The 22928-nt window shown below is 49.3% G+C and overlaps 1 protein-coding gene across 1 annotated transcript in view; it reads left to right on the forward strand.

The window, feature by feature from the left end:
• Positions 1 to 2107: 2107 nt before the first annotated feature.
• Positions 2108 to 22928, forward strand: part of LOC140407363 (neuroguidin-like) — a gene marked incomplete at its 3' end in the record, with an annotated part of 36865 nt that continues 16044 nt past the window's right edge. Inside the window, exons 1-2 of the mRNA XM_072494915.1 lie at positions 2108 to 2278; positions 6930 to 7067. Of these exons, the coding sequence (XP_072351016.1) occupies positions 2123 to 2278; positions 6930 to 7067 (294 nt within the window). The remainder of the gene's footprint in view (positions 2279 to 6929; positions 7068 to 22928) is intronic.

The following is a 22928-nucleotide window of genomic DNA, read 5'->3' on the forward strand; positions in this document are numbered from 1 at the left end:
AGGGGGGGCCTGGAATGGGGCCTCCTCCTGTTCCTGTGTAACAGACTCGAGGAGGGGGCTGAATGGGTCCTCCACCTGTTCCTGTGTAACAGACTCGAGGAGGGGGCTGAATGGGCCTCCTCCTGTTCCTGTGTAACAGACTCGAGGGGCCGAATGGGCCTCCTCCTGTTCCTGTGTAACAGACTCGAGGAGGGGGCTGAATGGGTCTCCACCTGTTCCTGTGTAACAGACTCGAGGAGGGGGGGCTGAATGGGCCTCCTCCTGTTCCTGTGTAACAGACTCGAGGGGCCGAATGGGCCTCCTCCTGTTCCTGTGTACAGACTCGAGGAGGGGCTGAATGGTCCTCCACCTGTTCCTGTGTAACAGACTCGAGGAGGGGGGCTGAATGGGCCTCCTCCTGTTCCTGTGTAACAGACTCGAGGAGGGGGGCCTGAATGGGCCCTCCTCCTGTTCCTGTGTAACAGACTCGAGGAGGAGGGGCTGAATGGGCCTCCTCCTGTTCCTGTGTAACAGACTCGAGGAGGAGGGGCTCTGAATGGGCCTCCTCCTGTTCCTGTGTAACAGACTCGAGGAGGAGGGGCTGAATGGGCCTCCTCCTGTTCCTGTGTAACAGACTCGAGGGGCTGAATGGGCCTCCTCCTGTTCCTGTGTAACAGGCTCGAGGGGCAGAATGGACCTCCTCCTGTTCCTGCGTAACAGACTCGAGGAGGAGGGGCTGAATGGGCCTCCTCCTGTTCCTGTGTAACAGACTCGAGGAGGGGGGGCTGAATGGGCCTCCTCCTGTTCCTGTGTAACAGACTCGAGGAGGGGGGGGCTGAATGGGTCTCCTTCTGTTCCTGTGTAACAGGCTCGAGGAGGGGGCTGAATGGGCCTCCTCCTGTTCCTGTGTAACAGACTCGAGGAGTGGGGGCTGAATGGACCTCCTCCTGTTCCTGTGTAACAGACTCGAGGAGGGGGCTGAATGGACCTCCTCCTGTTCCTGTGTAACAGACTCAAGGGGGGGTGGACTGAATGGGCCTCCTCCTGTTCCTGTGTAACAGACTCGAGGAGTGGGGGCTGAATGGACCTCCTCCTGTTCCTGTGTAACAGACTCGAGGAGTGGGGGCTGAATGGACCTCCTCCTGTTCCTGTGTAACAGACTCGAGGAGCTGAATGGACCTCCTCCTGTTCCTGTGTAACAGACTCGAGGAGCTGAATGGTCATCCTCCTGTTCCTGTGTAACAGGCTCGAGGAGGGGGCTGAATGGGCCTCCTCCTGTTCCTGTGTAACAGACTCGAGGCAGGGGTGCTGAATGGGCCTCCTCCTGTTCCTGTGTAACAGACTCGAGGAGGGGGCTGAATGGGCCTCCTCCTGTTCCTGTGTAACAGACTCGAGAGGGGGGGCTGAATGGGTCTCCTGTTCCTGTGTAACAGGCTCGAGGGACTGAATGGGCCTCCTCCTGTTCCTGTGTAACAGACTCGAGGAGGAGGGGCTGAATGGGCCTCCTCCTGTTCCTGTGTAACAGACGCGAGGGGCTGAATGGGCCTCCTCCTGTTCCTGTGTAACAGACTCGAGCGGCTGAATGGGCGGCCTCCTCTTCCTGTGTAACAGACTCGAGGGGCTGAATGGGCCTCCTCTTGTTCCTGTGTAACAGACTCGAGGAGGGGGGGCTGAATGGGCCTCCTCCTGTTCCTGTGTAACAGACTCGAGGGGCTGAATGGGCCTCCTCCTGTTCCCGTGTAACAGACTCGAGGAGCTGAATGGGCCTCCTCCTGTTCCTGTGTAACTGCCCCGAGGAGGAGGGGCTGAATGGGCCTCCTCCTGTTCCTGTGTAACAGACTCGAGGAGGGGGGGCTGAATGGGCCACCTCCTGTTCCTGTGTAACAGACTCGAGGAGGGGGGGGCTGAAATGGGCCTCCTCCTGTTCCTGTGTAACAGACTCGATGAGGGGGCTGAATGGGCCGCCTCCTGTTCCCGTGTAACAGATTCGAGGAGCTGAATGGGCCTCCTCCTGTTCCTGTGTAACAGGCTCGAGGAGGGGAGGCTGAATGGGCCTCCTCCTGTTCCTGTGTAACAGACTCGAGGAGGGGCTGAATGGGCCTCCTCCTGTTCCTGTGTAACAGACCCGAGGTGGGGGGGCTGAATGGTCTCCCGGAGACCCGCGAATCGGTTAGGAACAGACCCGCTTGTTCATCCCCCTTCCTTTCCTTTTCCTTGTTTCCCGCAGCTCTCCGCAGTATCGGCTCACGTCGGGAATGTCGTCCGGCACATCCGCAGTGGAGAGCTCCCAACGGATAAGGTGGGAACGTTGGGGGGGGGGGGGGGAGAGGGAGAGATGGACGGAGAGAGCGATGGTGGGAGGGAGCTGGGTTGGCGGTCTTCCTGGCTCTCAGCTGAACGAGGACATCCGCCAAGTTGGCGAACGGGGGGTCACTCTGTCGAGCGGGCGAGAGATAGAGAGCGGGCCGAGAGATAGAGAGCGGGCGAGAGATAGAGAGCGGGCGAGAGATAGAGAGCGGGCGAGAGACAGAGAGCGGGCGAGAGATAGAGAGCGGGCGAGAGATAGAGAGCGGGCGAGAGATAGAGAGCGGGCGAGAGATAGAGAGCGGGCGAGAGATAGAGAGCGGCGAGAGATAGAGAGCGGGCGAGAGATAGAGAGCGGGCGAGAGATAGAGAGCGGGCGAGAGATAGAGAGCGGGCGAGAGATAGAGAGCGGGCGAGAGAGAGAGAGCGGGCGAGAGAGAGAGAGCGGGCGAGAGATAGAGAGCGGGCGAGAGATAGAGAGCGGGCGAGAGATAGAGAGCGGGCGAGAGATAGAGGCGGGCGAGAGATAGAGAGCGGCGAGAGATAGAGAGCGGGCGAGAGATAGAGAGCGGGCGAGAGATAGAGAGCGGGCGAGAGATAGAGAGCGGGCGAGAGATAGAGAGCGGGCGAGAGATAGAGAGCGGGCGAGAGATAGAGAGCGGGCGAGAGATAGAGAGCGGGCGAGAGATAGAGAGCGGGCGAGAGATAGAGAGCGGGCGAGAGATAGAGAGCGGGCGAGAGATAGAGAGCGGGCGAGAGATAGAGAGCGGGCGAGAGATAGAGAGCGGGCGAGAGATAGAGAGCGGGCGAGAGATAGAGAGCGGGCGAGAGATAGAGAGCGGGCGAGAGATAGAGAGCGGGCGAGAGAGAGAGAGCGGGCGAGAGAGAGAGAGCGGGCGAGAGAGAGAGCGGGCGAGAGAGAGAGAGCGGGCGAGAGAGAGAGAGCGGGCGAGCGAGAGAGAGCGGGCGAGCGAGAGAGAGGAGAGAGCGGGCGAAGCGGCGAGCGAGAGAGAGCGGGCGAGCGAGCGAGAGAGAGAGCGGGCGAGCGAGCGAGAGAGAGAGCGGGCGAAGCGAGCGAGAGAGAGAGCGGGCGAGGCGAGCGAGAGAGAGAGCGGGCGAGCGAGCGAGAGAGAGAGCGGGCGAGCGAGCGAGAGAGAGAGCGGGCGAGCGAGCGAGAGAGAGAGCGGGCGAGCGAGCGAGAGAGAGAGCGGGCGAGCGAGCGAGAGAGAGAGCGGGCGAGCGAGCGAGAGAGAGAGCGGGCGAGCGAGCGAGAGAGAGAGCGGGCGAGCGAGCGAGAGAGAGAGGCGGGCGAGCGAGCGAGAGAGAGAGCGGGCGAGCGAGCGAGAGAGAGAGCGGGCGAGCGAAGCGAGAGAGAGAGCGGGCGAGCGAGAGAGAGAGAGAGCGGGCGAGCGAGCGAGAGGAGAGAGCGGGCGAGCGAGAGAGAGAGAGAGCGGGCGAGCGAGAGAGAGAGAGAGCGGGCGAGCGAGAGAGAGAGAGAGCGGGCGAGCGAGAGAGAGAGAGAGCGGGCGAGCGAGAGAGAGAGAGAGCGGGCGAGCGAGAGAGAGAGAGAGAGCGGGCGAGCGAGAGAGAGAGAGAGCGGGCGAGCGAGAGAGAGAGAGAGCGGGCGAGCGAGAGAGAGAGAGAGCGGGCGAGCGAGAGAGAGAGAGAGCGGGCGAGCGAGAGAGAGAGAGAGCGGGCGAGCGAGAGAGAGAGAGAGCGGGCGAGCGAGAGAGAGAGAGAGCGGGCGAGCGAGAGAGAGAGAGAGCGGGCGAGCGAGAGAGAGAGAGAGCGGGCGAGCGAGAGAGAGAGAGAGCGGGCGAGCGAGAGAGAGAGCGGGCGAGCGAGAGAGAGAGAGCGCGAGCGAGAGAGAGAGAGGAGCGGGCGAGCGAGAGAGAGAGAGAGAGGGGCGAGCGAGAGAGAGAGAGAGCGAGGAGAGAGCGGGCGAGCGAGAGAGAGAGAGGGCGAGCGAGAGAGAGAGAGAGAGAGAGAGCGGGCGAGCGAGAGAGAGAGAGAGAGAGCGGGCGAGCGAAAGAGAGAGCGGGCGAGCGAGAGAGAGAGAGAGAGAGCGCGGCGAGCGAGAGAGAGAGAGGGCGAGCGAGAGAGAGAGCGGGCGAGCGAGAGAGAGAGCGGGCGAGCGAGAGAGAGAGCGGGCGAGGAGAGAGAGAGCGGGCGAGAGAGAGAGAGCGGGCGAGAGAGAGAGGCGAGAGAGAGAGGCGAGAGAGAGAGCGGGAGCGAGAGAGAGAGCGGGCGAGAGAGAGAGCGGGCGAGAGAGAGAGAGCGGGCGAGAGAGAGAGCGGGCGAGAGAGAGAGAGCGGGCGAGAGAGAGAGAGCGGGGCGAGAGAGAGAGAGCGAGAGAGAGAAGAGCGGGCGGAGAGATAGAGAGCGGGCGAGAGATAGAGAGCGGGCGAGAGATAGAGAGCGGGCGAGAGATAGAGAGCGGGCGAGAGATAGAGAGCGGGCGAGAGATAGAGAGCGGGCGAGAGATAGAGAGCGGGCGAGAGATAGAGAGCGGGCGAGAGATAGAGAGCGGGCGAGGAGAGAGAGAGAGCGGGCGAGAGATAGAGAGCGGGCGAGAGATAGAGAGCGGGCGAGAGATAGAGAGCGGGCGAGAGATAGAGAAGCGGGCGAGAGATAGAGAGCGGGCGAGAGATAGAGAGCGGGCGAGAGATAGAGAGCGGGCGAGAGATAGAGAGCGGGCGAGAGATAGAGAGCGGGCGAGAGATAGAGAGAGAGAGCGGGCGAGCGAGAGAGAGAGAGAGCGGGCGAGCGAGAGAGAGAGAGAGCGGGCGAGCGAGAGAGAGAGAGAGCGGGCGAGCGAGAGAGAGAGAGGAGAGAGAGCGGGCGAGCGAGAGAGAGAGAGAGCGGCGGCGAGCGAGAGAGAGAGAGAGCGGGGCGAGCGGGAGAGAGAGAGAGAGCGGGCGAGCGAGAGAGAGAGAGAGCGGGCGAGCGAGAGAGAGAGAGAGCGGGCGAGCGAGAGAGAGAGAGAGCGGGCGAGCGAGAGAGAGAGAGAGCGGGCGAGCGAGAGAGAGAGAGAGCGGGGGCGAGAGAGAGAGAGAGAGAGAGAGAGAGAGAGCGGGCGAGAGAGAGAGAGAGAGAGAGAGAGCGGGGCGAGAGAGAGAGAGAGAGAGAGGAGAGCGGGCGAGAGAGAGAGAGAGAGAGAGAGAGCGGGCGAGGAGAGAGAGAGAGAGAGAGAGAGCGGGCGAGAGAGAGAGAGAGAGAGAGAGAGCGGGCGAGAGAGAGAGAGAGAGCAGAGAGAGAGAGCGGGCGAGAGAGAGAGAGAGAGAGAGAGAGAGAGCGGGCGAGAGAGAGAGAGAGAGAGAGAGAGCGGGCGAGAGAGAGAGAGAGAGAGAGCGGGGAGAGAGGAGAGAGAGAGAGGCGGGCGAGAGAGAGAGAGAGAGAGAGCGGGCGAGAGAGAGAGAGAGAGAGAGCGGGCGAGAGAGAGCAAGAGAGAGAGAGCGGGCGAGAGAGAGAGAGAGCGGGCGAGAGAGAGAGAGAGAGCGGGCGAGAGAGAGAGAGAGAGCGGGCGAGAGAGAGAGAGAGAGCGGGCGAGAGAGAGAGAGAGAGCGGGCGAGAGAGAGAGAGAGAGCGGGCGAGAGAGAGAGAGAGAGCGGGCGAGAGAGAGAGAGAGGAGCGAGAGAGAGAGAGAGAGCGAGAGAGAGAGATAGAGCGAGAGAGGAGAGATAGAGCGAGAGAGAGATAGAGCGCGAGAGAGAGGCGGAGAGAGCGGGGGAGAGGCGGAGGGGAGGGGTGGAGGGCGGGGGAGGGGAGGAGGGTGGCGGACAGAGATTTGATTCATTGTCACTGTACCGAAGTGCAGTGAAAAGTATTTTTCTGCGGGCCGAGGGAACGTACACAGTACGTACAGAGTAGACAAAAGAATAATCGACAGAGAACATCGACAAATGGTACATCGACAAACAGTGATCCGTTACAGTGCGGAACAAGGGGCCAAACAAAGCAAATACATGAGCAAGAGCAGCATAGGGCGTGGTGAATAGTGTTCTTACAGGGAACAGATCAGTCCGAGGGGGAGTTGTTGAGGAGTCTGGTAGCTGTGGGGAAGAGGCTGTTCCTATGTCTGGATGTGCGGGTCTTCAGACTTCTGTACCTTCTGCCTGATGGAAGGGTCTGGAAGAAGGCAATGTCTGGGTGGGAGGGGTCTCTGATAATGCTGTCAGCCTCCCTGAGGCAGCGGGAGGTGTAGACAGAATCAATGTGGGGGTGGCAAGCTTGTGTGATGCGTTGGGCTGAGTTCTCCACCCTCTGAAGTTTCTTGCGAGCTTGGGCCGAGCAGTTGCCACATCAGGCTGTGATACAGCTGGATAGGATGCTCTCTATCGCACATCTGTAGATTGTGATAGTCGATGCAGACATGCCGAATTTATTTAGCTTCCGTAGGAAGTAAAGATGTTGTTGGGCTTTCCTGGCTGTTGCAGCAACGTGAGTGGACCAGGACAGACTGTTGGTGATGGTGACCCCCAGGAACTTAAAGCGATCGACCATCTCCACTTCGGAGCCGTTGATGCAGGCGGGGGTTGGGGAGGGATTTGTAATGGGGGGGCGGAGAGGGGCGATGGAGGTCAGCGATCACTGGGATGGGGAGCCAGGGGAAGGAATAAACTAACGAGAGAACCGTCCTTCCGCAGGGCCTCAGCTTTCTCGAGGTGAAAAATCAGATGTTGGCGATGTACCTGTCAGATCTGGCTCACGTCATCCGGAATAAAATTACCGGCACGAGCCTCCGGGCGGAACCAGCTGTGCTCCGACTGGTGGAGATTCGGACGGTAAGATATCAGGAAGCTGAATCGAATCGAGGGTTCGGGGTGGTTTATATACAGAATAACATCCCCGGGAGTGAGTTACAGACTGGAATCTAATCGAGGGGTTCGGGGTGGTTTATATATAGAATAACAGATACCCGGGAGTGAGTTACAGACTGGAATCTAATCGAGGGGTTCGGGGTGGTTTATATATAGAATAACAGATACCCGGGAGTGAGTTACAGACTGGAATCTAATCGAGTGGTTCAGGGTGGTTTATGTATAGAATAACAGATACCCGGGAGTGAGTTGCAGACTGGAATCTAATCGAGGGGTTTAGGGTGGTTTATATATAGAATAACAGATACCCGGGAGTGAGTTACAGACTGGAATCTAATCGAGTGGTTCAGGGTGGTTTATATATAGAATAACAGATACCCGGGAGTGAGTTACAGACTGGAATCTAATCGAGGGGTTCGGGGTGGTTTATACATAGAATAACTGATACCCGGGAGTGAGTTACAGACTGGAATCTAATCGAGGGGTTCGGGGTGGTTTATATATAGAATAACAGATACCCGGGAGTGAGTCACAGACTGGAGTCTAATCGAGGTGTTCGGGGTGGTTTATATATAGAATAACAGATACCCGGGAGTGAGTTACAGACTGGAATCTAATCGAGGGGTTCGGGGTGGTTTATATATAGAATAACAGATACCCGGGAGTGAGTTACAGACTGGAATCTAATCGAGGGGTTCGGGGTGGTTTATATATAGAATAACAGATACCCGGGAGTGGGTTACAGACTGGAATCTAATCGAGGGGTTCGGGGTGGTTTATATATCGAATAACAGATACCCGGGAGTGAGTTACAGACTGGAATCTAATCGAGGGGTTCCGGGTGGTTTATATATAGAATAACAGATACCCAGGAGTGAGTTACAGACTGGAATCTAATCGAGGGGTTCGGGATGGTTTATATATAGAATAACAAATACCCGGGAGTGAGTTACAGACTGGAATCTAATCGAGGGGTTCGGGGTGGTTTATATATAGAATAACAGATACCCGGGAGTGAGTTACAGACTGGAATCTAATCGAGGGGTTCGGGATGGTTTATATATAGAATAACAGATACCCGGGAGTGAGTTACAGACTGGAATCTAATCGAAGGGTTCGGGGTGGTTTATATATGGAATAACAGATACCCGGGAGTGAGTTACAGACTGGAATCTAATCGAGGGGTTCAGCGTGGTTTATATATAGAATAACAGATAACCGGGAGTGAGTGACAGACTGGAATCTAATCGAGGGGTTCGGGGTGGTTTATATATAGAATAACAGATACCCGGGAGTGAGTTACAGACTGGAATCTAATCGAGGGGTTCAGGGTGGTTTTATATATAGAATAACAGATACCCGGGAGTGAGTTACAGACTGGAATCTAATCGAGGGGTTCGGGTTGGTTTATATATAGAATAACAGATACCCGGGAGTGAGTTACAGACTGGAATCTAATCGAGCGCTTCGGTGAGGTTTGTATATAGAATAACAGATACCTAGGAGTGAGTTCCCGACTGGAATCTAATCGAGGGGTTCGGTGTGGTTTATATATAGAATAACAGATACCCGGGAGTGAGTTACAGACTCGAATCTAATCGAGGGGTTCGGGGTGGTTTATATATAGAATAACAGATACCCGGGAGTGAGTTACAGACTGGAATCTAATCGAGGGGTTCGGGATGGTTTATATATAGAATAACAGATACCCGGGAGTGAGTTACAGACTGGAATCTAATCGAGGGGTTCGGGATGGTTTATATACAGAATAACAGATACCCGGGAGTGAGTTACAGACTGGAATCTAATCGAGGGGTTCGGGGTGGTTTATATATGGAATAACAGATACTCGGGAGTGAGTTACAGACTGGAATCTAATCGAGGGGTTCAGCGTGGTTTATATATAGAATAACAGATAACCGGGAGTGAGTGACAGACTGGAATCTAATCGAGGGTTTCGGGGTGGTTTATATATAGAATAACAGATACCCGGGAGTGAGTGACAGACTGGAATCTAATCGAGGGGTTCGGGGTGGTTTATATACAGAATAACAGATACCCGGGAGTGAGTTACAGACTGGAATCTAATCGAGGGGTTCGGGGTGGTTTATATATAGAATAACAGATACCCGGGAGTGAGTTACAGACTGGAATCCAATCGAGGGGTTCGGGGAGGTTTATATATAGAATAACAGATACCCAGGAGTGAGTTACAGACTGGAATCTAATCGAGGGGTTCGGGGTGGTTTATATATAGAATAACAGATACCCAGGAGTGAGTTACAGACTGGAGTCTAATCGAGGGGTTCGGGGTGGTTTATATATAGAATAACAGATTCCCGGGGGTGAGTTACAGACTGGAATCTAATCGAGGGGTTCGGGGTGGTTTATATATAGAATAACAGATACCCGGGAGTGAGTTACAGACTGGAATCTAATCGAGGGGTTCGGGATGCTTTATATATAGAATAACAGATACCCGGGAGTGAGTTACAGACTGGAATCTAATCGAGGGGTTCGGGGTGGTTTATATATAGAATAACAGATACCCGGGAGTGAGTTACAGACTGGAATCTAATCGAGGGGTTCGGGGTGGTTTATATATAGAATAACAGATACCCGGGAGTGAGTTACAGACTGGAATCTAATCGAGGGGTTCGGGATGGTTTATATATAGAATAACAGATACCCGGGAGTGAGTTACAGACTGGAATCTAATCGAGGGGTTCGGGGTGGTTTATATATAGAATAACAGATACCCGGGAGTGAGTTACAGACTGGAATCTAATCGAGGGGTTCGTGGTGGCTTATATACAGAATAACAGATACCCGGGAGTGAGTTACAGACTGGAATCTAATCGAGGGGTTCAGCGTGGTTTATATATAGAATAACAGATAACCGGGAGTGAGTGACAGACTGGAATCTAATCGAGGGGTTCGGGGTGGTTTATATATAGAATAACAGATACCCGGGAGTGAGTTACAGACTGGAATCTAATCGAGGGGTTCAGGGTGGTTTATATATAGAATAACAGATACCCGGGAGTGAGTTACAGACTGGAATCTAATCGAGGGGTTCGGGTTGGTTTATATATAGAATAACAGATACCCGGGAGTGAGTTACAGACTGGAATCTAATCGAGCGCTTCGGTGAGGTTTGTATATAGAATAACAGATACCTAGGAGTGAGTTCCCGACTGGAATCTAATCGAGGGGTTCGGTGTGGTTTATATATAGAATAACAGATACCCGGGAGTGAGTTACAGACTCGAATCTAATCGAGGGGTTCGGGGTGGTTTATATATAGAATAACAGATACCCGGGAGTGAGTTACAGACTGGAATCTAATCGAGGGGTTCGGGATGGTTTATATATAGAATAACAGATACCCGGGAGTGAGTTACAGACTGGAATCTAATCGAGGGGTTCGGGATGGTTTATATACAGAATAACAGATACCCGGGAGTGAGTTACAGACTGGAATCTAATCGAGGGGTTCGGGGTGGTTTATATATGGAATAACAGATACTCGGGAGTGAGTTACAGACTGGAATCTAATCGAGGGGTTCAGCGTGGTTTATATATAGAATAACAGATAACCGGGAGTGAGTGACAGACTGGAATCTAATCGAGGGTTTCGGGGTGGTTTATATATAGAATAACAGATACCCGGGAGTGAGTGACAGACTGGAATCTAATCGAGGGGTTCGGGGTGGTTTATATACAGAATAACAGATACCCGGGAGTGAGTTACAGACTGGAATCTAATCGAGGGGTTCGGGGTGGTTTATATATAGAATAACAGATACCCGGGAGTGAGTTACAGACTGGAATCCAATCGAGGGGTTCGGGGAGGTTTATATATAGAATAACAGATACCCAGGAGTGAGTTACAGACTGGAATCTAATCGAGGGGTTCGGGGTGGTTTATATATAGAATAACAGATACCCAGGAGTGAGTTACAGACTGGAGTCTAATCGAGGGGTTCGGGGTGGTTTATATATAGAATAACAGATTCCCGGGGGTGAGTTACAGACTGGAATCTAATCGAGGGGTTCGGGGTGGTTTATATATAGAATAACAGATACCCGGGAGTGAGTTACAGACTGGAATCTAATCGAGGGGTTCGGGATGCTTTATATATAGAATAACAGATACCCGGGAGTGAGTTACAGACTGGAATCTAATCGAGGGGTTCGGGGTGGTTTATATATAGAATAACAGATACCCGGGAGTGAGTTACAGACTGGAATCTAATCGAGGGGTTCGGGGTGGTTTATATATAGAATAACAGATACCCGGGAGTGAGTTACAGACTGGAATCTAATCGAGGGGTTCGGGATGGTTTATATATAGAATAACAGATACCCGGGAGTGAGTTACAGACTGGAATCTAATCGAGGGGTTCGGGGTGGTTTATATATAGAATAACAGATACCCGGGAGTGAGTTACAGACTGGAATCTAATCGAGGGGTTCGTGGTGGCTTATATACAGAATAACAGATACCCGGGAGTGAGTTACAGACTGGAATCTAATCGAGGGGTTCGGGGTGGTTTATATATAGAATAACAGATACCCGGGAGTGAGTTACAGACTGGAATCTAATCGAGGGGATTGGGGTGGTTTATATATAGATTAACAGATACCCGGGAGTGAGTTACAGACTGGAATGTAATCGAGGGGTTCGGGGTGGTTTATATACAGAATAACAGATACCCGGGAGTGAGTTACAGACTGGAATCTAATCGAGGGGTTCGGGGTGGTTTATACATAGAATAACTGATACCCGGGAGTGAGTTACAGACTGGAATCTAATCGAGGCGTTCGGGGTGGTTTATATATAGAATAACAGATACCCGGGAGTGAGTCACAGACTGGAGTCTAATCGAGGTGTTCGGGGTGGTTTATATATAGAATAACAGATACCCGGGAGTGAGTTACAGACTGGAATCTAATCGAGGGGTTCGGGGTGGTTTATATATAGAATAACAGATACCCGGGAGTGAGTTACAGACTGGAATCTAATCGAGGGGTTCGGGGTGGTTTATATATAGAATAACAGATACCCGGGAGTGGGTTACAGACTGGAATCTAATCGAGGGGTTCGGGGTGGTTTATATATCGAATAACAGATACCCGGGAGTGAGTTACAGACTGGAATCTAATCGAGGGGTTCCGGGTGGTTTATATATAGAATAACAGATACCCAGGAGTGAGTTACAGACTGGAATCTAATCGAGGGGTTCGGGATGGTTTATATATAGAATAACAAATACCCGGGAGTGAGTTACAGACTGGAATCTAATCGAGGGGTTCGGGGTGGTTTATATATAGAATAACAGATACCCGGGAGTGAGTTACAGACTGGAATCTAATCGAGGGGTTCGGGATGGTTTATATATAGAATAACAGATACCCGGGAGTGAGTTACAGACTGGAATCTAATCGAAGGGTTCGGGGTGGTTTATATATGGAATAACAGATACCCGGGAGTGAGTTACAGACTGGAATCTAATCGAGGGGTTCAGCGTGGTTTATATATAGAATAACAGATAACCGGGAGTGAGTGACAGACTGGAATCTAATCGAGGGGTTCGGGGTGGTTTATATATAGAATAACAGATACCCGGGAGTGAGTTACAGACTGGAATCTAATCGAGGGGTTCAGGGTGGTTTATATATAGAATAACAGATACCCGGGAGTGAGTTACAGACTGGAATCTAATCGAGGGGTTCGGGTTGGTTTATATATAGAATAACAGATACCCGGGAGTGAGTTACAGACTGGAATCTAATCGAGCGCTTCGGTGAGGTTTGTATATAGAATAACAGATACCTAGGAGTGAGTTCCCGACTGGAATCTAATCGAGGGGTTCGGTGTGGTTTATATATAGAATAACAGATACCCGGGAGTGAGTTACAGACTCGAATCTAATCGAGGGGTTCGGGGTGGTTTATATATAGAATAACAGATACCCGGGAGTGAGTTACAGACTGGAATCTAATCGAGGGGTTCGGGATGGTTTATATATAGAATAACAGATACCCGGGAGTGAGTTACAGACTGGAATCTAATCGAGGGGTTCGGGATGGTTTATATACAGAATAACAGATACCCGGGAGTGAGTTACAGACTGGAATCTAATCGAGGGGTTCGGGGTGGTTTATATATGGAATAACAGATACTCGGGAGTGAGTTACAGACTGGAATCTAATCGAGGGGTTCAGCGTGGTTTATATATAGAATAACAGATAACCGGGAGTGAGTGACAGACTGGAATCTAATCGAGGGTTTCGGGGTGGTTTATATATAGAATAACAGATACCCGGGAGTGAGTGACAGACTGGAATCTAATCGAGGGGTTCGGGGTGGTTTATATACAGAATAACAGATACCCGGGAGTGAGTTACAGACTGGAATCTAATCGAGGGGTTCGGGGTGGTTTATATATAGAATAACAGATACCCGGGAGTGAGTTACAGACTGGAATCCAATCGAGGGGTTCGGGGAGGTTTATATATAGAATAACAGATACCCAGGAGTGAGTTACAGACTGGAATCTAATCGAGGGGTTCGGGGTGGTTTATATATAGAATAACAGATACCCAGGAGTGAGTTACAGACTGGAGTCTAATCGAGGGGTTCGGGGTGGTTTATATATAGAATAACAGATTCCCGGGGGTGAGTTACAGACTGGAATCTAATCGAGGGGTTCGGGGTGGTTTATATATAGAATAACAGATACCCGGGAGTGAGTTACAGACTGGAATCTAATCGAGGGGTTCGGGATGCTTTATATATAGAATAACAGATACCCGGGAGTGAGTTACAGACTGGAATCTAATCGAGGGGTTCGGGGTGGTTTATATATAGAATAACAGATACCCGGGAGTGAGTTACAGACTGGAATCTAATCGAGGGGTTCGGGGTGGTTTATATATAGAATAACAGATACCCGGGAGTGAGTTACAGACTGGAATCTAATCGAGGGGTTCGGGATGGTTTATATATAGAATAACAGATACCCGGGAGTGAGTTACAGACTGGAATCTAATCGAGGGGTTCGGGGTGGTTTATATATAGAATAACAGATACCCGGGAGTGAGTTACAGACTGGAATCTAATCGAGGGGTTCGTGGTGGCTTATATACAGAATAACAGATACCCGGGAGTGAGTTACAGACTGGAATCTAATCGAGGGGTTCGGGGTGGTTTATATATAGAATAACAGATACCCGGGAGTGAGTTACAGACTGGAATCTAATCGAGGGGATTGGGGTGGTTTATATATAGATTAACAGATACCCGGGAGTGAGTTACAGACTGGAATGTAATCGAGGGGTTCGGGGTGGTTTATATACAGAATAACAGATACCCGGGAGTGAGTTACAGACTGGAATCTAATCGAGGGGTTCGGGGTGGTTTATATATAGAATAACAGATACCCGGGAGTGAGTTCCAGACTGGAATCTAATCGAGGGGTTCGGGGTGGTTTATATATAGAATAACAGATACCCGGGAGTGAGTTACAGACTGGAATCTAATCGAGGGGTTCAGGGTGGTTTATACATAGAATAACAGATACCCGGGAGTGAGTTACAGATTGGAATCTAATCGAGGGGTTTGGGGTGGTTTATGTATAGAATAACAGATACCCGGGAGTGAGGTACAGACTGGAATCTAATCGAGGGGTTCGGAGTGGTTTATATATAGAATAACAGATACCCGGGAGTGAGTTACAGACTGGGATCTAATCGAGGGGTTCGGGGAGGTTTATATATTGAATAACAGATACCCGGGAGTGAGTGACAGACTGGAATCTAATCGATGGGTTCGGGGTGGTTTATATATAGAATAACAGATACCCGGGAGTGAGTTACAGACTCGAATCTAATCGAGGGGTTCGGGGTGGTTTATATATAGAATAACAGATACCCGGGAGTGAGTTACAGACTGGAATCTAATCGAGGGGTTCGGGATGGTTTATATATAGAATAACAGATACCCGGGAGTGAGTTACAGACTGGAATCTAATCGAGGGGTTCGGGATGGTTTATATATAGAATAACAGATACCCGGGAGTGAGTTACAGACTGGAATCTAATCGAGGGGTTCGGGGTGGTTTATATATGGAATAACAGATACCCGGGAGTGAGTTACAGACTGGAATCTAATCGAGGGGTTCAGCGTGGTTTATATATAGAATAACAGATAACCGGGAGTGAGTGACAGACTGGAATCTAATCGAGGGGTTCGGGGTGGTTTATATATAGAATAACAGATACCCGGGAGTGAGTGACAGACTGGAATCTAATCGAGGGGTTCGGGGTGGTTTATATACAGAATAACAGATACCCGGGAGTGAGTTACAGACTGGAATCTAATCGAGGGGTTCGGGGTGGTTTATATATAGAATAACAAATACCCGGGAGTGAGTTACAGACTGGAATCTAATCGAGGGGTTCGGGGAGGTTTATATATAGAATAACAGATACCCAGGAGTGAGTTACAGACTGGAATCTAATCGAGGGGTTCGGGGTGGTTTATATATAGAATAAAAGATACCCGGGAGTGAGTTACAGACTGGAGTCTAATCGAGGGGTTCGGGGTGGTTTATATATAGAATAACAGATTCCCGGGGGTGAGTTACAGACTGGAATCTAATCGAGGGGTTCGGGGTGGTTTATATATAGAATAACAGATACCCGGGAGTGAGTTACAGACTGGAATCTAATCGAGGGGTTCGGGATGGTTTATATATAGAATAACAGATACCCGGGAGTGAGTTACAGACTGGAATCTAATCGAGGGGTTCGGGATGGTTTATATATAGAATAACAGATACCCGGGAGTGAGTTACAGACTGGAATCTAATCGAGGGGTTCGGGGTGGTTTATATATAGAATAACAGATACCCGGGAGTGAGTTACAGACTGGAATCTAATCGAGGGGTTCGTGGTGGTTTATATACAGAATAACAGATACCCGGGAGTGAGTTACAGACTGGAATCTAATCGAGGGGTTTGGGGTGGTTTACGTATAGAATAACAGATACCCGGGAGTGAGTTACAGACTGGAATCTAATCAAGGGGTTCGGGGTGGTTTATATATAGAATAACAGATACCCGGGAGTGAGTTACAGACTGGAATCTAATCGAGTGGTTCAGGGTGGTTTATGTATAGAATAACAGATACCCGGGAGTGAGTTGCAGACTGGAATCTAATCGAGGGGTTTAGGGTGGTTTATATATAGAATAACAGATACCCGGGAGTGAGTTACAGACTGGAATCTAATCGAGGGGTTCGGGGTGGTTTATACATAGAATAACTGATACCCGGGAGTGAGTTACAGACTGGAATCTAATCGAGGCGTTCGGGGTGGTTTATATATAGAATAACAGATACCCGGGAGTGAGTCACAGACTGGAGTCTAATCGAGGTGTTCAGGGTGGTTTATATATAGAATAACAGATACCCGGGAGTGAGTTACAGACTGGAATCTAATCGAGGGGTTCGGGGTGGTTTATATATAGAATAACAGATTCCCGGGGGTGAGTTACAGACTGGAATCTAATCGAGTGGTTCGGGGTGGTTTATATATGGAATAACAGATACCCGGGACTGAGATACAGACTGGAATCTAATCGAAGAGTTCAGGGTGGTTTATATATAGAATAAGAGATTCCCAGGGGTGAGTTACAGACTGGAATCTAATCGAGGGGTTCGGGCTGGTTTATATATAGAATAACAGATACCCGGGAGTGAGTTACAGACTGGAATCTAATCGAGGGGTTCGGGGTGGTTTATATATAGAATAACAGATACCCGGGAGTGAGTTACAGACTGGAATCTAATCGAGGGGTTCGGGGTGGTTTATATATAGAATAACAGATACCCGGGAGTGAGTTACAGACTGGAATCTAATCGAGGGGTTCGGGGTGGTTTATATATAGAATAACAGATACCCTGGAGTTGGTTACAGACTGGAATCTAATCGAGGGGTTCGGGGTGGTTTATATATCGAATAACAGATACCCGGGAGTGAGTTACAGACTGGAATCTAATCGAGGGGTTCCGGGTGGTTTATATATAGAATAACAGATACCCGGGAGTGAGTTACAGACTGGAATCTAATCGAGGGGTTCGGGATGGTTTATATATAGAATAACAAATACCCGGGAGTGAGTTACAGACTGGAATCTAATCGAGGGGTTCGGGGTGGTTTATATATAGAATAACAGATACCCGGGAGTGAGTTACAGACTGGAATCTAATCGAGGGGTTCGGGATGGTTTATATATAGAATAACAGATACCCGGGAGTGAGTTACAGACTGGAATCTAATCGAAGGGTTCGGGGTGGTTTATATATGGAATAACAGATACCCGGGAGTGAGTTACAGACTGGAATCTAATCGAGGGGTTCAGCGTGGTTTATATATAGAATAACAGATAACCGGGAGTGAGTGACAGACTGGAATCTAATCGAGGGGTTCGGGGTGGTTTATATATGGAATAACAGATACCCGGGACTGAGATACAGACTGGAATCTAATCGAGGGGTTCGGGGTGGTTTATATATAGAATAACAGATTCCCGGGGGTGAGTTACAGACTGGAATCTAATCGAGGGGTTCGGGGTGGTTTATATATCGAATAACAGATACCCGGGAGTGAGTTACAGACTGGAATCTAATCGAGGGGTTCGGGGTGGTTTATATATAGAATAACAGATACCCGGGAGTGAGTTACAGACTGGAATCTAATCGAGGGGTTCGGGGTGGTTTATATATAGAATAACAGATACCCGGGAGTGAGTTACAGACTGGAATCTAATCGAGGGGTTCGGGGTGGTTTATATATAGAATAACAGATACCCGGGAGTGGGTTACAGACTGGAATCTAATCGAGGGGTTCGGGGTGGTTTATATATCGAATAACAGATACCCGGGAGTGAGTTACAGACTGGAATCTAATCGAGGGGTTCCGGGTGGTTTATATATAGAATAACAGATACCCGGGAGTGAGTTACAGACTGGAATCTAATCGAGGGGTTCGGGATGGTTTATATATAGAATAACAAATACCCGGGAGTGAGTTACAGACTGGAATCTAATCGAGGGGTTCGGGGTGGTTTATATATAGAATAACAGATACCCGGGAGTGAGTTACACACTGGAATCTAATCGAGGGGTTCGGGGTGGTTTATATATGGAATAACAGATACCCGGGACTGAGATACAGACTGGAATCTAATCGAAGGGTTCGGGGTGGTTTATATATAGAATAACAGATTCCCGGGGGTGAGTTACAGACTGGAATCTAATCGAGGGGTTCGGGGTGGTTTATATATGGAATAACAGATACCCGGGTCTGAGATACAGACTGGAATCTAATCGAAGAGTTCAGGGTGGTTTATATATAGAATAAGAGATTCCCAGGTGTGAGTTACAGACTGGAATCTAATCGAGGGGTTCGGGCTGGTTTATATATAGAATAACAGATACCCGGGAGTGAGTTACAGACTGGAATCTAATCGAGGGGTTCGGGGTGGTTTATATATAGAATAACAGATACCCGGGAGTGAGTTACAGACTGGAATCTAATCGAGGGGTTCGGGGTGGTTTATATATAGAATAACAGATACCCGGGAGTGAGTTACAGACTGGAATCTAATCGAGGGGTTCGGGGTGGTTTATATATAGAATAACAGATACCCGGGAGTGGGTTACAGACTGGAATCTAATCGAGGGGTTCGGGGTGGTTTATATATCGAATAACAGATACCCGGGAGTGAGTTACAGACTGGAATCTAATCGAGGGGTTCCGGGTGGTTTATATATAGAATAACAGATACCCGGGAGTGAGTTACAGACTGGAATCTAATCGAGGGGTTCGGGATGGTTTATATATAGAATAACAAATACCCGGGAGTGAGTTACAGACTGGAATCTAATCGAGGGGTTCGGGGTGGTTTATATATAGAATAACAGATACCCGGGAGTGAGTTACAGACTGGAATCTAATCGAGGGGTTCGGGATGGTTTATATATAGAATAACAGATACCCGGGAGTGAGTTACAGACTGGAATCTAATCGAAGGGTTCGGGGTGGTTTATATATGGAATAACAGATACCCGGGAGTGAGTTACAGACTGGAATCTAATCGAGGGGTTCAGCGTGGTTTATATATAGAATAACAGATAACCGGGAGTGAGTGACAGACTGGAATCTAATCGAGGGGTTCGGGGTGGTTTATATATAGAATAACAGATACCCGGGAGTGAGTTACAGACTGGAATCTAATCGAGGGGTTCAGGGTGGTTTATATATAGAATAACAGATACCCGGGAGTGAGTTACAGACTGGAATCTAATCGAGGGGTTCAGAATGGTTTATATATAGAATAACAGATACCCGGGAGTGAGTTACAGACTGGAATCTAATCGAGGGGTTCGGGGTGGTTTATATATAGAATAACAGATACCCGGGTGTGAGTTACAGACTGGAATCTAATCGAGGGGATTGGGGTGGTTTATATATAGAATAACAGATACCCGGGAGTGAGTTACAGACTGGAATCTAATCGAGGGGTTCGGGGTGGTTTATATATAGCATAACAGATACCCGGGAGTGAGTTACAGACTGGAATCTAATCGAGGGGTTCGGGTTGGTTTATATATAGAATAACAGATACCCGGGAGTGAGTTACAGACTGGAATCTAATCGAGCGCTTCGGTGAGGTTTGTATATAGAATAACAGATACCTAGGAGTGAGTTCCCGACTGGAATCTAATCGAGGGGTTCGGTGTGGTTTATATATAGAATAACAGATACCCGGGAGTGAGTTACAGACTCGAATCTAATCGAGGGGTTCGGGGTGGTTTATATATAGAATAACAGATACCCGGGAGTGAGTTACAGACTGGAATCTAATCGAGGGGTTCGGGATGGTTTATATATAGAATAACAGATACCCGGGAGTGAGTTACAGACTGGAATCTAATCGAGGGGTTCGGGATGGTTTATATACAGAATAACAGATACCCGGGAGTGAGTTACAGACTGGAATCTAATCGAGGGGTTCGGGGTGGTTTATATATGGAATAACAGATACTCGGGAGTGAGTTACAGACTGGAATCTAATCGAGGGGTTCAGCGTGGTTTATATATAGAATAACAGATAACCGGGAGTGAGTGACAGACTGGAATCTAATCGAGGGTTTCGGGGTGGTTTATATATAGAATAACAGATACCCGGGAGTGAGTGACAGACTGGAATCTAATCGAGGGGTTCGGGGTGGTTTATATACAGAATAACAGATACCCGGGAGTGAGTTACAGACTGGAATCTAATCGAGGGGTTCGGGGTGGTTTATATATAGAATAACAGATACCCGGGAGTGAGTTACAGACTGGAATCCAATCGAGGGGTTCGGGGAGGTTTATATATAGAATAACAGATACCCAGGAGTGAGTTACAGACTGGAATCTAATCGAGGGGTTCGGGGTGGTTTATATATAGAATAACAGATTCCCGGGGGTGAGTTACAGACTGGAATCTAATCGAGGGGTTCGGGGTGGTTTATATATAGAATAACAGATACCCGGGAGTGAGTTACAGACTGGAATCTAATCGAGGGGTTCGGGATGGTTTATATATAGAATAACAGATACCCGGGAGTGAGTTACAGACTGGAATCTAATCGAGGGGTTCGGGATGGTTTATATATAGAATAACAGATACCCGGGAGTGAGTTACAGACTGGAATCTAATCGAGGGGTTCGGGGTGGTTTATATATAGAATAACAGATACCCGGGAGTGAGTTACAGACTGGAATCTAATCGAGGGGTTCGTGGTGGCTTATATACAGAATAACAGATACCCGGGAGTGAGTTACAGACTGGAATCTAATCGAGGGGTTCGGGGTGGTTTATATATAGAATAACAGATACCCGGGAGTGAGTTACAGACTGGAATCTAATCGAGGGGATTGGGGTGGTTTATATATAGAATAACAGATACCCGGGAGTGAGTTACAGACTGGAATGTAATCGAGGGGTTCGGGGTGGTTTTTATACAGAATAACAGATACCCGGGAGTGAGTTACAGACTGGAATCTAATCGAGGGGTTCGGGGTGGTTTATATATAGAATAACAGATACCCGGGAGTGAGTTACAGACTGGAATCTAATCGAGGGGTTCGGGGTGGTTTATATATAGAATAACAGATACCCGGGAGTGAGTTACAGACTGGAATCTAATCGAGGGGTTCAGGGTGGTTTATACATAGAATAACAGATACCCGGGAGTGAGTTACAGATTGGAATCTAATCGAGGGGTTTGGGGTGGTTTATGTATAGAATAACAGATACCCGGGAGTGAGTTACAGACTGGAATCTAATCGAGGGGTTCGGAGTGGTTTATATATAGAATAACAGATACCCGGGAGTGAGTTACAGACTGGGATCTAATCGAGGGGTTCGGGGAGGTTTATATATTGAATAACAGATACCCGGGAGTGAGTGACAGACTGGAATCTAATCGAGGGGTTCGGGGTGGTTTATATATAGAATAACAGATACCCGGGAGTGAGTTACAGACTCGAATCTAATCGAGGGGTTCGGGATGGTTTATATATAGAATAACAAATACCCGGGAGTGAGTTACAGACTGGAATCTAATCGAGGGGTTCGGGGTGGTTTATATATAGAATAACAGATACCCGGGAGTGAGTTACAGACTGGAATCTAATCGAGGGGTTCGGGATGGTTTATATATAGAATAACAGATACCCGGGAGTGAGTTACAGACTGGAATCTAATCGAAGGGTTCGGGGTGGTTTATATATGGAATAACAGATACCCGGGAGTGAGTTACAGACTGGAATCTAATCGAGGGGTTCAGCGTGGTTTATATATAGAATAACAGATAACCGGGAGTGAGTGACAGACTGGAATCTAATCGAGGGGTTCGGGGTGGTTTATATATAGAATAACAGATACCCGGGAGTGAGTTACAGACTGGAATCTAATCGAGGGGTTCAGGGTGGTTTATATATAGAATAACAGATACCCGGGAGTGAGTTACAGACTGGAATCTAATCGAGGGGTTCAGAATGGTTTATATATAGAATAACAGATACCCGGGAGTGAGTTACAGACTGGAATCTAATCGAGGGGTTCGGGGTAGTTTATATATAGAATAACAGATACCCGGGTGTGAGTTACAGACTGGAATCTAATCGAGGGGATTGGGGTGGTTTATATATAGAATAACAGATACCCGGGAGTGAGTTACAGACTGGAATCTAATCGAGGGGTTCGGGGTGGTTTATATATAGCATAACAGATACCCGGGAGTGAGTTACAGACTGGAATCTAATCGAGGGGTTCGGGTTGGTTTATATATAGAATAACAGATACCCGGGAGTGAGTTACAGACTGGAATCTAATCGAGCGCTTCGGTGAGGTTTGTATATAGAATAACAGATACCTAGGAGTGAGTTCCCGACTGGAATCTAATCGAGGGGTTCGGTGTGGTTTATATATAGAATAACAGATACCCGGGAGTGAGTTACAGACTCGAATCTAATCGAGGGGTTCGGGGTGGTTTATATATAGAATAACAGATACCCGGGAGTGAGTTACAGACTGGAATCTAATCGAGGGGTTCGGGATGGTTTATATATAGAATAACAGATACCCGGGAGTGAGTTACAGACTGGAATCTAATCGAGGGGTTCGGGATGGTTTATATACAGAATAACAGATACCCGGGAGTGAGTTACAGACTGGAATCTAATCGAGGGGTTCGGGGTG

Source organism: Scyliorhinus torazame, unplaced genomic scaffold, assembly GCF_047496885.1.
Source record: "Scyliorhinus torazame isolate Kashiwa2021f unplaced genomic scaffold, sScyTor2.1 scaffold_1501, whole genome shotgun sequence".
NCBI classification, from domain to species: domain Eukaryota; kingdom Metazoa; phylum Chordata; class Chondrichthyes; order Carcharhiniformes; family Scyliorhinidae; genus Scyliorhinus; species Scyliorhinus torazame.